Here is a 14,232-nt window from a genome sequence, read left to right on the forward strand (position 1 = left end):
AAAATGTTGGTTCTGCTGAAACAATCTAGACATAAAATGTATGCTGGGACCCCCTCTGACTCTGACTGTTACATCCCGAGAACTCTTCTCTTTGAATATGCAGCTGACACTCGTTCACGGATTTTAAAGTGCTCCTGATTTGTTTGCTTGTTAAGCTCATTGTAAAATGTCATATTTGTATTTTTGTATTATGTCTTAAACTATTCCGCTGTGTTTATTGCAATGAACTGATTCCAATTTGGATTCAGCTTCAGTCGATCTGAATATATGAACTTTATTATGGTCATTATATTGTGAGACATTTATTTATATGCACTCAGTTAAATCAGAAGTACATTCAGAGGTGCTGTGCTTTTTTCTATGTTGAGCGCCATCCAGTGGTAAATCTAATAATGTACGCCTACGTCTAGTTGTACATTAACATTTCACCTGTTTAATAAGCAACAAATTAATTCATATATATATATATATATATATATATATATATATATATATATATATATATATATATATATATATATATATATATATATATAGTTTTGAGTTAGATCAGGGCATGTGATCATTTACACTCATATGATGAGTCTCAATCAAAGTTCCTTCTTTTCGCCACACAGATTCAGAGTGTGGGAGAGTTCCTTGATACGTATCTTCAAGCAGCCTCAACATTTATTTTTCCAGGCAACAACCTACCAAATGGTGCAGGACGTGCAGAAATCATTTCCCTTCTCATTCTTTTATCTGCGCCGACAGCTTTGTCAGCTGGAGTTCAAAACACCGTGGCCTTCTGGGAGATCTGGTTCAACGCAGAGGGGCAGAAATGATCTCTGGGACTTGAAGCTATGGCAGTTAAGTGATAGAATCTCTTTCGCGAAAGAGTGGCTTATGCTTAATTACGGCGAAAAAGTACCCATGATGCGATCTTACCTTTTACGGGCTATTTCATCTGCAGTTTCCTGCACCCTTCTCTCTCACTCCTGATGAGCCAGCATGCATACAACAGTAGGCCTTTTTTTCCACCCTGAAAAAAAAGTATTTTAGCACAAAGAGCATCATTGTTCATACGCCTGTAATAAAAGAAAAGTGGCTGTCGAAGTGCTGAGATCATTTGAAGTAAAACAAAATTATGTCTGAATCAGCAGTCTGAGCATCTTAAACCCCCCCCCCAAAAAAAGAAAAACCCTGGTACACACAGTATCTTTGTAGGTTACATCTTACGGCATGCCAGTTGTTCATTTGTGGCACAGGTTTGCAGCATCATATCTGAAAGGCACTGGGGGAAGTCAAAAATTGATTTTGTGTGATTTACTATGTTTTTTTGGGGGGTCATTTTGCATCTCTTTGTGGTCAGTAGTTAACGGCTCTTCAAGTTACATTTTGCAGATGAAGGCCAGCAGGAGGCCCTCACACCGGCCTGTCGACTAAACCATCCGTGATCACAAGTACGCAACAAAAGTAAAATCTTCAAAGTCACATGAAAAAGTCCTGATGAGCTGTGTGAGAATGAAACAGAAGGGAGGAGATAAATCAGCAGGAGAGAAGAAGCTGGTAGTGCAGGTGTGTCTGCGGCCACAGGAGGGCGGAGCTCCAGAGAGGACACGCACACTCGTAGACTACGCCGTCAATGAAGCTGGTTATGCTGGAGCAGGGAGGCCGAGAAGACTGGTTATACTGGGACTGGAGAGGCCGAGTGGATTGGTTCTGTTATATGATATATGATATGACTGAACGAGCAGATCAAGTTGGAGATGGAGCAGACTGTGCAGGGCTCCGTGGTCCCGTTCAGGTGAGTGCAACGGCACAATGAACTCTCCAGATGAGAAGTATAACGTTCATTGTTGGTCTGAGTGATGCCACTTCTGGATAACTCCTGTGAGGCGACACTGAGGAATAATAAATCGCTATTACTGATAATCAGTTGTATGCACAGGCTGTTGGTTTGGACAGAAGGGGTCTTGTTGCTGTCCACCTCTCTGTCGATGAGTTGACATCTAATGCAATCTATGTTATAGCCTATAGTAATATAAAGTAAGGAATATAGATTTAAAGTCACAGTCCTTTTACTTGAGTACTACAGACTCGTACGGCTGGTCCAGCGGTGCGATGGCCACCCAAGGCTTTGTAGATGGATGGCCTCTTTGGAGCTGTTTGACTGGAAACAGGTGTGTGTCATCTGAAGATGAAGGCCTGGCCGATAAACATTATTGGAGAACATCTGCTGCTTGTCACAACACGGGGCGAGCTGCAGCGGCCCCCCCATCCATCAGCCACACCGGAGAGTGGGTGCGGAGGTGGGGGAGGCTGCCATCCTCTGCTCGCCGAGGCCCGTTCACCCATCACTCACACCGGGGATGCTGGATAGGAGGCGCGGGCTTGGTCCAGGCACCTGCCTGCCTCTGCCAGCCCACAGCCGCCTTTGGCCGACGGAGGGGAATATGCTCCAGCGCACTTGAAAAATGCCTCGGGGAGAGCAGGCGCTCTCTGACACTGACCCCCCCCCCCCCACCCTCTACACACACACACACACACCTTACACCACCAGTGCAGCCTGCTCAGGTGCGTCTCACACCTCCCCCAACTAGTTTTGGACTACTGTCAGGAAGGCAAGCTTGGCCTTAATGCTTGACCCTTCGCTGGCTGATGAGAGATGCCTGGTAGTAGCTTCGCACATGACATATCCACACACACAGGATCCCATAGGTCTCTGTGACAGCTGGGACCCCCCCACCCCCCCCCCCCCCTCCTCCTCCTCTCTCCCTTCTCTACCTCCACACCTAACTGCACCCTCCCACCCCACTCAGGGGTCACAGAAATCAATACCATGCAACGCTGCATTCAAAGCACGAGATTACAAAACAGACGTTTCAAAGCGGGTGTCCACCGATGTTTTGGTCGTAATTTATTTGGTTCATGGCTCCTTTTCTCTTTGTTTTGGTCCAAACACAACCACGGAGAATAAGAAGACTGTTGAAAAGATGACCGGAGAGAGTGAGTCAATTTTACACAAGAAAATGTATCAATGGAGCACCTAACCCTGACATCAGTATGCCAGGAAATGAGCACAGTAGGTTATGACTGATCACCGGCACTGACCTGAGGTATAAAACAAATACAGTTTTTGCGAGAAAAAAAAAAAAAAAAGAAACTCCATTTAAATCAAATACACACGTGTGGTAACAGTAGTGATAAGGGACTAATATTGTTGTAAAAAAAAAAGAAAAAAAGGTTTTGAATGTTGTGCAGCAATAGATGTTTACAGCTACTGCAGAAAAAAACACACAGTTTTCAATAAGACTCCCAAAACGTTGTATCAGCTGCTGAGAATATCTGAAAGAAAGACAATGCATGCAGGGTTTGTGCCTGTAGAATTTAGTGACCAGCACGCCGCACTGCAACGAGAAAAGCTCATGATCAATGTGCATCGATGGAGCGGGGTCGTAATGGATTTTTCCATTTGTCTAGGGCCAAGAAAATAAGTTAATGTGAGACTGTAGTCTATCAAATGTAGAGTAATGCGTAAACCAAGAAAATGCTGCAGTTTCACGAAAATGTTTTCACGTGAAATTATAAGTGCTGGAATAAACGCAGACATGAGACATATGAAGGTAACACCATTCCCTCTGTATTCTGGAAGTGATGCTTCACATTCAGTTTCGGGGTTATTTATTATGCTCACCATTAAGTTTCTCCAGTGACAAGAGAGTGTCAGATTCACTCACATCTTGTCCGAATGCCCTTAAGAGAGAAACTTAAACGGCTCATTAAAGGTAAAACCATCAGCCAGAGTCACAAATGGGATGCAGGTATTTGTGTGTATTGTCAAGAAGTATGTGTAACCCTGGACTTTAAATCTTGGACAGTCTGGGGTGGGTTAGGAGTTTCTGGTCCTTTTTGAGGGGCCCCTCACATGCCGGGTCCGCTGGGTGATGATAACCTCAAGCTCCACAACATCAGGGATGGAGTGCCAGTTTCTGACAGCTGAGTACCAGTTTCACAAAAACATAATGTTACCAGCATCACCTTCAGCGAGATGATCTGAGTAATGCTTCACAGAGCCAGGTCCCGTGTTCAAACGTCCAGGCAGGACTCTGCACCTCAGCTTGGGTTATGTGGCTTTGCTGCCTGCTCTTCTCTTTCTTTGGAACACAGAAAAGTTCAATGGTGCCGGTGTTTGGTGTAGCAGTGCTGAAAAGGGAGGAGAAGAAAAAAAAAAAGAGAAGACATCAGCACTATTTGAAAATCAAAAGCAAATGTTCTGGGGTTTTGGAGGAGAAGTAACCGGTACGTAGTCTCCCGTGTGCTCGGCTTTGAGGAGGTAAAACGAAGACAGCTTCGAGCGCGACTCCATGCTGGGTGCAGATTAAAATAACTGTCAGGAGACAGGAGCAGCTATTGAGGGAGACAGGGTGACACGCAGAGTGATGGGGCTCAGCCTCTCGCACTTCATGACACAGTATTTCACTGAAGCTGGTTCAGCTTTACAGCCTGTGACCTTGTGTGTGTGTGTGTCTGTGTGTGTGTGTGTCCATTCTGCTTTAGCTTGACAACCCAAGTTGCGTGTGTAGCGTTGGAAGCTTTTAAACGTTTGTATTTAACCTTCATTCCTCCAGTATAATCCATTGAAATGTTAACTCTACTGTACCAGGGTTCCTGATCATGACATTAAAGCATCAAAAGAAAATCAACAAATTGCATCGTTTGAAGAATATCGGTTTCACGTCGGGTCAAGTGCGTTCGGTGCTCAGATGATCGCAGGATGAAGTCGCCCTCGCACGTAGTGAAAATGACTTGAGTGGGTTTCTTCGTTCAGGTTCACCTTGGCTGCAGGTGGGGCCCAGCCAGGTGAGCGGGCACAGGCATCGCCCACTCAGCCCATCACAGCGGGCCCTGTGGGAGCACTGGCACGACAGGAAGCTGTCGGGGCCAAACCGGTCTCCTCCGCAGTCTGAGTGGTCGGTGGGGAGAGAGAGGTTTATAAAAAGGAGAGAGAGAGAGAGTGTGCGTGACACACGAGGGATGTTTTCACAATTTTCGTCCGTTCAATTTAAAGATTCATTTTTCATGTGTGTCCGCCATGCTCGTAAAAATGTGTTTCCCCCGAGGCGACCTCTACCTTTTTCACATCTCTGTCCGGTCCGTCCTGGGGGGCAGAGGCAGCGGCCGGTCGATGGGTCACATGGGGAATCGCCAGCGCAGTCACAGGACCGTGCACAGCTCAGTCCAAACCTGCCAGACTCACACCCTGAGGGAAAGAAACGTATGGTTGTGGTCCAGAGCACTTTCATTGTCTTCATTGATACAAAATATTAATTAGAAGGCAAGTCGCATTCTGTTGATCTTCATTCACGTGATCACAGTCAATATAAAGAAAAAAATAACTAACTGAACAATGTTCCATATAGTTCACGTCAGACCGTGTTGAGCAGCTTATTCTCACTTTTCCAGCCGTGTTGGCATTTAAATGTTAAAATGTGAGACCACAGGCATGCAGTTTTGGAACCTATCGTCTGAAGACCGATCGCCTTTGGAGGGCGAGGGGCTCGATGTCTGTGGTTCTGTTGTAGCCGTCGTATATCCGGGGCGGGGGCAAGACTTCCTTTTCCATGCGCTGCTCATCGTTGACCCATTCGCTATTCCCATGGAGATTCAAGACCGTGGCTGGAGCTGAGAGACGACGTGTGCGATCGGATCGCATCACAACTATGCAGTTTACAAGCTCGTTCGGATGCCAAAACCGTTTCCCCTTTCCTAAAGGGATATTAACGCGCATCGCCAAATTAAAGCACAGAAATATAAATTCACACACACACACACACACAGTAGTAGTGTGTAAAAACCAATCCCCTCGCATGCACAAGTGCATGTAGCGCACACGGACAAGAGACAGGCTGGTCTCTGGGGCCTGCGGCTGCAGCTGCTCCGCAGTCGTACTGGATCTCCTGCTGGGACTGAAGTGGCCATTTAGGCGCCCACACTGCGGCTGAGAGCCCCGCGAGCAGGTAGGAGGGCACGAGGATGTAACAGGAATGCATTAAGCAGCCTGGAAACACCTGTCTCCCATCAAATAACCAGGCTGCTGGCCTGCCCACCTACCTGTGAGCCTGTCTGTCTGTCTGTCTGTCTGCCTGTCTGTCTGTCTGTCTGTCTGTCTGCCTGTCTGTCTGTCTGTCTGCCTGCCTGCCAGAACACACTGACAGCTTTTTTTTCTTTCTTTTTTCTTTTCTGGGAAATCTCTCATTCATGTATGCTTCTATCTGCCTGCATGTGTCTCATTGCAACTGGGCATCCAGGTGGTGGTTTATTAATGTGCACAGACGTGTGGGAATGTGTGCTTCTCTGCTCAACACCCGACCGAACACCTCCAAGAGATGTACGTGTTCCTATAAAAGGGGACTATGTTTAATTCAATTAAAATCTGTCTTTAAGTTTCACATCTTTTTTTGACCCAGAACTGCCTTCCTGCACGTGATTGAGCATGTTGAAATGTACGTATCTACTCACGTCTTTGGCATTGTGGGCCATGGTAACCTGGTGGGCACACACATTGGCCCGTCACATGGTCACACGCGTGCCCCACTTTACAGTCACACATATGAGCGCAGTTCACTCCAAAGAACCCAGGTGGGCATCCTGCGACACACACAAGACAGGGAGTTCAGGTCGAGGCTCCTCGTTTCAGGGTTACGGTTCACAATGGCCACGTAATCATGTTGTATCAAGGTTCATTCAAGTAACAGACACATTGCCAGTATTGGGAACCTTATTAACACATTTTTGTGTATTACAAGCGAGAGTTTGCGTACTGTGTTGGCAGGAGTTCCCGTAGAATCCAGTGGTACAGCTGCAGGTGCCAGTAAAACGGTCACAGGTCCCGTTGTTGAGGCACGGACACTCTTGTGCACAATCAAGGCCATATTTTCCCTGTGAACAGGCTGCACACACACACACACATGCACACACAAAAACTAAGGTATATGTCTTTCTTCCAAGAACCTATTGTGAGTATTGTCCATAATTGTAAACTTCAGACTATTTTCTGTTGTGTCCGCGGAGTTGTACCAGTGTCACAGCGGGCTCCGGTCCAGCCCAGTCCACACTGGCAGGACCCGTCGCCGGGGTCACACAGACGCCCGTTCTGACAGCCGCATGTGTTCCTGCACTGCGGGCCGTAGCGCCCCTTCGGACACGCTAGAGGAACATTCAGGGAACATCGGGACAAGACGTCAGACCGACAAGCTCTTCAGTGATCTACTCGGCAATCAGTAACACACGCGGATAACACACGTCTCTTTCACACACACACACACACACACACACACACAAGGTTGCACTGACCACATGCATGTTTATTTAAGCAACAGTTCATTAAAGAGATGGGAAAGTAGTCTAATTTGGCACTGATATTAAAGAATAATCATGTTTCTCTGGGTAATTTAGATTGGGAATACAATAAGCAAGCGCTCTTTGATTTTCCTGTTTATTTATTTGCTTCCTTGCCAACTCCAGCGACACGGAACACAGAGAACGAGCTACTTATAGGTTTCTGTAAACATTCAACAAGAGGAACTCAAGAGGTGGTGTGTCCAAGGAGAGGACGTTTAGCGAAGGCAGGAATGGAAATCCCCGCTTGCGATCCAGCTGATTGGATGATAAAGGGAGCGATTACGAAAGCCAAACTCTTCCTCTGTTCCCCAGGAAAAAAAAAACAGCCCTGTGATCGTCAGAGGCCTCACGCGGAGGAAATGTAGAATTTGTTTCTTAAATATACAGTGAGAAATGTAGATAAATGCCGCATTGTTTTTAGTGGTTTCTCACTTTCCAGTAAGGCCTCTTATTCCTGAGGAACTCACCCGGGCCACTGGTTCCCACTGATGCATGTCAGCCACAGTGGTGACTCTTTGTGTACTCAGGAGGAGGATAAAAGATGTTGTTTTTTTAAAAGCTAGAAACAAACCATGTTTGATATCTGTGAAACATTCTCACTTACAGATGAACAATGACTTGTAATTCAGCCGATAGTGATTTCTTTTTTCAACCCCACTGGCTTTACCATTGATAGTATTTTTGTTTCACTTGAATCATTTGCTAATAGTCGCAATAACTAAGTATCAATTCTGCTGCACATCTTAGCTCCTGCCAGTAACTACTGACAACCTCCATTGAATAACAGAGCAGACGTAACATTTCAACAGGGGGTTGAATCTGGCTCTGCTTGTGTGAGAAAACGATGTATCCATTTTTGGGATTTCATCCAGAGGAAGAGGTCGGACCTGAGAAACTGATTTAATGACTAATTTAGAGCCATCTTTACTATGAATCCATTGTTTATTTAAACCCAAATCTCTTAATGCTTGCATGTAATTTCATATTCTGCCAAATTAATTTCCTTAAGGTTATCAACTCAATGGGTAAAGTGGAGAGGACTGTCGTCAAAGAGTCCCTTTGTAAAGATACAAAACAGAAGATATTGTTTATTTGTGTGTATCCTGTGTGTGTGTGTGTGCTATGTGACAGTCTGCCTTGGTGCAAGGTAGTGCAATAATTCTGATGAAATGATTCACTCTTGCACAACATGCACCAAATACACTGTGCTTTCAGTGATATCTTTAACAACATGGACTGGTGTGTCACAGCTAAAGACAAGCATTGCATCTGTTCAATGTCACCTTGTTGGCAGGACTGCCCCATCCTACCAGGGGCACAGATACACTTCCCGTTTACGGAGTGGCACTGCCCTCCTTCCCCACAGGAGCACAGCTTGGCACAGTCCTTCCCAAAGTACCCACTCGGACAGCCTGCATGAATAAACATGTCTTTATTCACACAGAAACACAGAAGGTATGGAGATAAAGATCTTCTTTTCCTGAGCCTGAATTCTCCGATTCAACAAGGAAACTGTAATGGCCAACATCCCTAAAACAGCAACTCCCAATAATGATAATAAAGGACTTTCTGGAGGACCGACAGGTGCAAGGTTTCTTGACTCACTTGAGCTGCAGTCGGCTCCAATAAAGCCGGGAGGACAGTAACATATCCCAGTCCTGAAGTCACAGCGACCACCATTGATGCAGCTGCATCTGGACTTGCAGTTGGGCCCAAAGGTCCCCGCTCGACATCCTGGAGATAAACCACAGTCATGAGGGGGGACAAGGCCAAGCAGTGTTATTTGACTGAGAGTTTTAGGGTATTTTACTTGCAGGATACAGCAGACAAGTAGCAAGGAAATTATTTGTGAAAAATATGAACATTTTAGTCAATCATAATCAATCAGTCTTTGACTTCTATAGATGTCTATAAATTAGGCCAAATGTATGCATAGCTACCAGCCCTCTGTTTTACCGCAGGTTTGTGAAGGCGTGCCTGGTACGAGTCCACACGACACTTACGTAGCTCACAGCGCGCCCCATGGGAACCAGGTAGGCAGCTACATTTCCCCGTCACAGGGTGGCACTGCTCCTGGTCTCCTGAACATTGACACAGCTTGCCGCAGTTTTGCCCGAACATGCCGGCAGGACAAGCTGTGTTGAAGCATTCAGAAACATAGTCACATACACACAACACTGGGAACTGTTAGTTCAAATTTAGCATGACGTGTGCGTATAATATGCAGAGAAAATGTCCTTAAGCCTGATAAAGCATGTTCTCTAACACCTGTAATGGCTTTTCTTAAACATAGACAGTGCAAGTTCTCAAATAATCCAGGTGTATACTGTATATATATAGCAAGTTAGGGGCCTAAACATGTCATCATTCAAATCAATCAAATTTATAAATGTGCAAACACCTCCTGTTTTCCACTGGCAGTATAGGGCATTGAGTATAGATAGAAAGCTGCAACATAGCATTGTATTCCACATCTAGATTATTAGTTGTTTTTCTATTCAACAAATTATTTCACTTTCAGATATGACTGACTTTATGCTACGCAAGCTAAACTACTGTCAGTGTAAATGGTGTGCGAGTAAACATTTGATAGGGCAAAAAACACAAAGTTACAGACGTTTGTGGGAACAAAGACGAGTGCCATGTCGCTCTCCCCCCTCAGATGACTGTGTGAACATACTGGACCCTTCGTGATCGACTGGTGACAAACTACTCTCTCTGCTGTCCGAACCCCCGACGGACTCAGAGCGACATTCTTTCACACAGCCTCTCTGCATACATCCATATGTACTCATCACAGTAATGAATGGAGTCCACACAACAATCCATCATAGCCAACAAGATAAATCTGTGAACCGAACATGTTTACGGGTGAGACCGCAGCACTCGGCTACTCAGTCAGGCAGCAGCAGGCAGCGTGGGGGACAGATAAGCAAGGACTCCAGACTAAAGAGGCAATTACGGCGCTGTCATTATGCATGTCTGCCTTCCAAAGGCCCTTATCCGCCACCGAGGAGACAAAAACAATGCCTTCTGTTTTACTTGGCAACTGGTGTGTAACATTTATCAGATGTCTGGGGAGCGCGTGAGGAAAGGAAAGGAGCTGAGGTGGTGAGGCGGGAGGAGGGGGGGGGAGGTCGGAGTGGCGAAGCTGCTCGTATACAATCTTTAAGAGTATGGGCTGCATAATGAAACATTAGCATAAAGTCCTGTGACAGTGAGGGTTTAGTGCCGCTGCAGAGTGTGTTTCCTGGAATAGAATAAACTGTAATCTTTCCCAGGAGGACCAGGAGAGAAAGAAAAAAAAAAAAAGAGAGAGAGAGAGACATTTTAATCAGTATTAACGGAATGATTCTTGGTGATCACTTCACTCCCATGGTGCATTTCCTTCCTGATGGGAGTGGTGTGTTTCAGGAGGACAGTGTTCTATCAACAAAGCCCATATGTCAGCCATGGTTTTAAAAGCATGACAGTGATATTAGCCATGTGCCAAGGCTCTCTCAATCACCTCTTGTGACTTTGTGTTCCAATTGAGTTTGATTTTTTTTACAACAAAGCAAACCACAAATGCCACAAATAAATACTGGAGCAGTGAAGACTTATTGTGCCAGTGCATCTTACTTTCCTCGCAGCCAGGCCCCGCGAGTCCAGCCGGGCACCCACATCTCCCCGTCTTATGGTGACAGGACACCCCAGCTGGGCACTGACACTGCTGGGCACAGGAAGCGCCGTAGGACCCCGGTAGGCAGGCTGTGTGTCCACACACACACACACACACACACACACACACACACACACACACGCACACACAGATGCACACATCAGTCAGTTTTCCCTCCCATTTCTATTCAATTGCCACTTTCATTCCGTTGCAATTGCCGCAGCCCAACACACACTCACGTCGGTCACACCTGGCTCCCCTCCAGCCGGGCTCGCACTCGCAGCGGCCCGTCACGTGGTGGCAACCTGAACTGTGGACACAGTCGCACCGCTGCTCACAGCCCTCCCCGAAGAATCCCTTCGAACAGGCTGCCGAAAATGAAACGTGCGCAATGAGCACATGTTAAACTCTGAGAACAAGGCTTTATGAAACGCATATGTTTATGCTTATTCTCCTGAGGCTAATTGCACCAAGTACTGTAGGACTCACCTAACTCACAGGCGGCTCCAGTCCAGCCGGGCGCGCAGGAGCAACGGCCAGCCGCGCCATCACAAGAGCCTCCATTTTGACACGGACATTGACCAGAGCAGTGTTCCCCATACTGACCTGCAGGACAGGCTGAACTCACACACAAAACACAGGACAGTGGAGGGAGTTGATGGGTTTTTAAGAAACTGTAAGAACTGTAGCAAAATGTTCTTTAAGGCATACTTTTTAAGAGTATTTAAGTACAGAAGTATTGCACTACACTATCCATGATAGGGTATTAACAAAAGTCCTGTGAGAAAGTCCCGCAGGTGTGTCTGTGTTTGCGTGTGCGGCCTCTAGTTTGTTCAGATGTGTGTGTCAGTGGCTGCAGCCGCTGTGGAGTTTATGTTGTTTGCATGCTCATGTTGTCTGCTTTGGTGATGCGTTTAACCTACTGTTCATTCTTAAAGGTTTCTGTGTGGTGTCCATCGCTCGTTTTATTTATTGTTGATCATTTTTGTTCAGTTGGCTGAGTTTTGCCCTTTTTTCTGGTCAGGTCTTGTCAGGCTGCACTGAGGGAAGGCAGTTGCATATTTATGTTCTTGATAATCACTGGCATGCACAGACTGCAGATGGTTTGGACAGAAGGGGTCTTTTTGCTGATGTTGTTACACTTGTGTATGAGTTACCACTCACTGCAATCTATTTTGTAACTTATTTATAGGATCATGAGTTATTTTACTTGTGTATTTAATATTCTAGAACTCTTTCTACGACTCAGCTGAAAGTCTCACACACTGTCCCGTACACATACTTATATTGATGCGACAAGAGATCCTTTGTCTGCAATGACCTTTCATATTTTTACTTCTGAGGTGTGCATTTTATGTGCATATGTTTATACCCATGAAAGAAATGGTCAGGGATACTGGTGCGATTACACATTGTGGCTCTTTACAAATGTCTGCTTTTGGATACAGGCTATACAATTGTCGGTGTTCTTTTTTTAATGTATTTTTCTAACATTTTACGGTTGCGATTGTTATCCATTGACTTATAAAATGTAGCAAACTATCCGACTCTTCAACACTGTCCAAGTTGTGTAACTTATTTTGGACAATATATCGCATGAAAATGAATGAAAACCGCAGATGAAATACATCCAACGGTGGCACGGTTTGTAAAATGGATAGTTTGCAATGTAAAGTGGAGGTATGACATAAGTTAAAACATGCAAACCCACCGGTATTGCCCTTTTAAGAAAACAGCAGCCAAACCTTTGACAAGGTTTGTCATGCTGAGTGATTGTCTACTCACGCAGTTGGCAGCTGACTCCTGTCCACCCGGCTGCACAGCTGCATCGCCCGGTGACGTGGTCACACCTGGCTCCGTTCTGACACTCACAGTTCTGACTGCACTGCTCCCCAAAATTACCGTCTGGGCATTCTAGCCACACGAACCACACAGACACGATGACGAAATACAAACGGGGGACAATCAGGATCGACTTTAAAAATGCAACTGCAGCAAAACTGGAGCGCTTCAGGACACTTTGAGGCATTTTTCATTAATCACACATCCTGTAAACGCCTTTTTTCAAGCTGAAAGTCCAAGATGACATTTGAGGTCTGAAGAAATAAGAAAAAGCACTAATGACAGAGATGACATTAAGTCTTGCGAGTGGCTTTCTGCCGACTCCGGCTGTAGTAGTCAGGACCACAAAATGGCTGTGGCAAAAGGAAAGTCTTGAATAAGACTGCAGAATGACAGACTAAGAACTTTAGTGGGCATTTCATTGGATTCATTAAAACAACGGCATGGACCTTCAGCATGAGAACACTGATTGGTTCGCTACTAAAGAGTCTTCTCCCTTTCCTAATGTTGATTGCTATAAACACGTGGGTACGTTTATCCAGAATAGACCTCAATTCAACCATCAATTCAACCAAAGAGGCACTCTTGTGCCTCTTTTCTCCCCCTTACCCATCCCTAAAAAAAGTCATTGGCAGTGTCTCATTATAGAGATAATTGTTCACAAGCACATCATAGTTGTGTTTAAGGAGAGGATGTCGTGATGGGCTGCAGTGAGGGCCTCCCTCACACCCCGTTTTAATGATGTGGCTTCCATTACCCAGAATGCAGTGTGGTCCTGCCCAGCCGGCGGTGCATAGGCAGGCTCCTGTGATGTGGTGGCAGTGGGCACCGTTCCTGCACTCGCACATCTGGCCACAGTCAAGACCGTAAAAGCCGTCCGGGCACACTGCGGGCCAAGATAAAACATCCGACTGGTTAGAGCTGGCAGCTTCACAGAAGAGGACAGGAAAAGGTCTAGATGCCAACTTTAAAAAAAAACAAAAAAACAAAAAACTTCTTTCTCTTCCCTTTCTCATCTCTCACTCTCTCCTCCCACTTTCCCTCTCTGTCTTACCACCTACTGGAAATGGCAATATCAAATGGCAGTACCACGCTGCGGCTGTTCATTTGCAGAGCGTCTGCGTTCGTTAAGTGAGCTCATGTCCCACATGTGTGGTGGATCTGGGCCACATCAAAGTGGACGGCGGCTCGGAGGCCGTTCTGCAGAGGGGGCACGGAGAGCTGGTAATTAGAGCACCTGCTGAGTCAACAGGCTTTACCAAAACACAGCAAAACAAAAGCCAGGTTACTTCTAACCCCCCCCCGATCACACATGCAACACATACCTACAGTATCGCTGCTGATGC

General features: G+C 45.9%; 1 protein-coding gene across 1 annotated transcript in view; it reads right to left on the reverse strand.

Annotated features, from left to right (window-relative positions):
- Positions 1-3,303: 3,303 nt before the first annotated feature.
- Positions 3,304-14,232, reverse strand: part of egfem1 (EGF-like and EMI domain containing 1) — a 51,302-nt gene continuing 40,373 nt past the window's right edge. The window contains 14 exon segments of the mRNA XM_068585911.1: positions 3,304-4,185; positions 4,817-4,945; positions 5,114-5,242; positions 6,502-6,630; positions 6,804-6,932; positions 7,060-7,188; positions 8,667-8,795; positions 8,989-9,117; positions 9,387-9,518; positions 11,005-11,133; positions 11,284-11,419; positions 11,421-11,662; positions 12,830-12,958; positions 13,644-13,772. Of these exon segments, the coding sequence (XP_068442012.1) occupies positions 4,106-4,185; positions 4,817-4,945; positions 5,114-5,242; positions 6,502-6,630; positions 6,804-6,932; positions 7,060-7,188; positions 8,667-8,795; positions 8,989-9,117; positions 9,387-9,518; positions 11,005-11,133; positions 11,284-11,419; positions 11,421-11,662; positions 12,830-12,958; positions 13,644-13,772 (1,880 nt within the window). The 3' untranslated portion in view covers positions 3,304-4,105.

The sequence above is a fragment of the Clinocottus analis genome, unplaced genomic scaffold (assembly GCF_023055335.1).
Source record: "Clinocottus analis isolate CAN_PGR_092001 unplaced genomic scaffold, fCliAna1.0.p SCAF_2, whole genome shotgun sequence".
NCBI lineage: Eukaryota > Metazoa > Chordata > Actinopteri > Perciformes > Cottidae > Clinocottus > Clinocottus analis.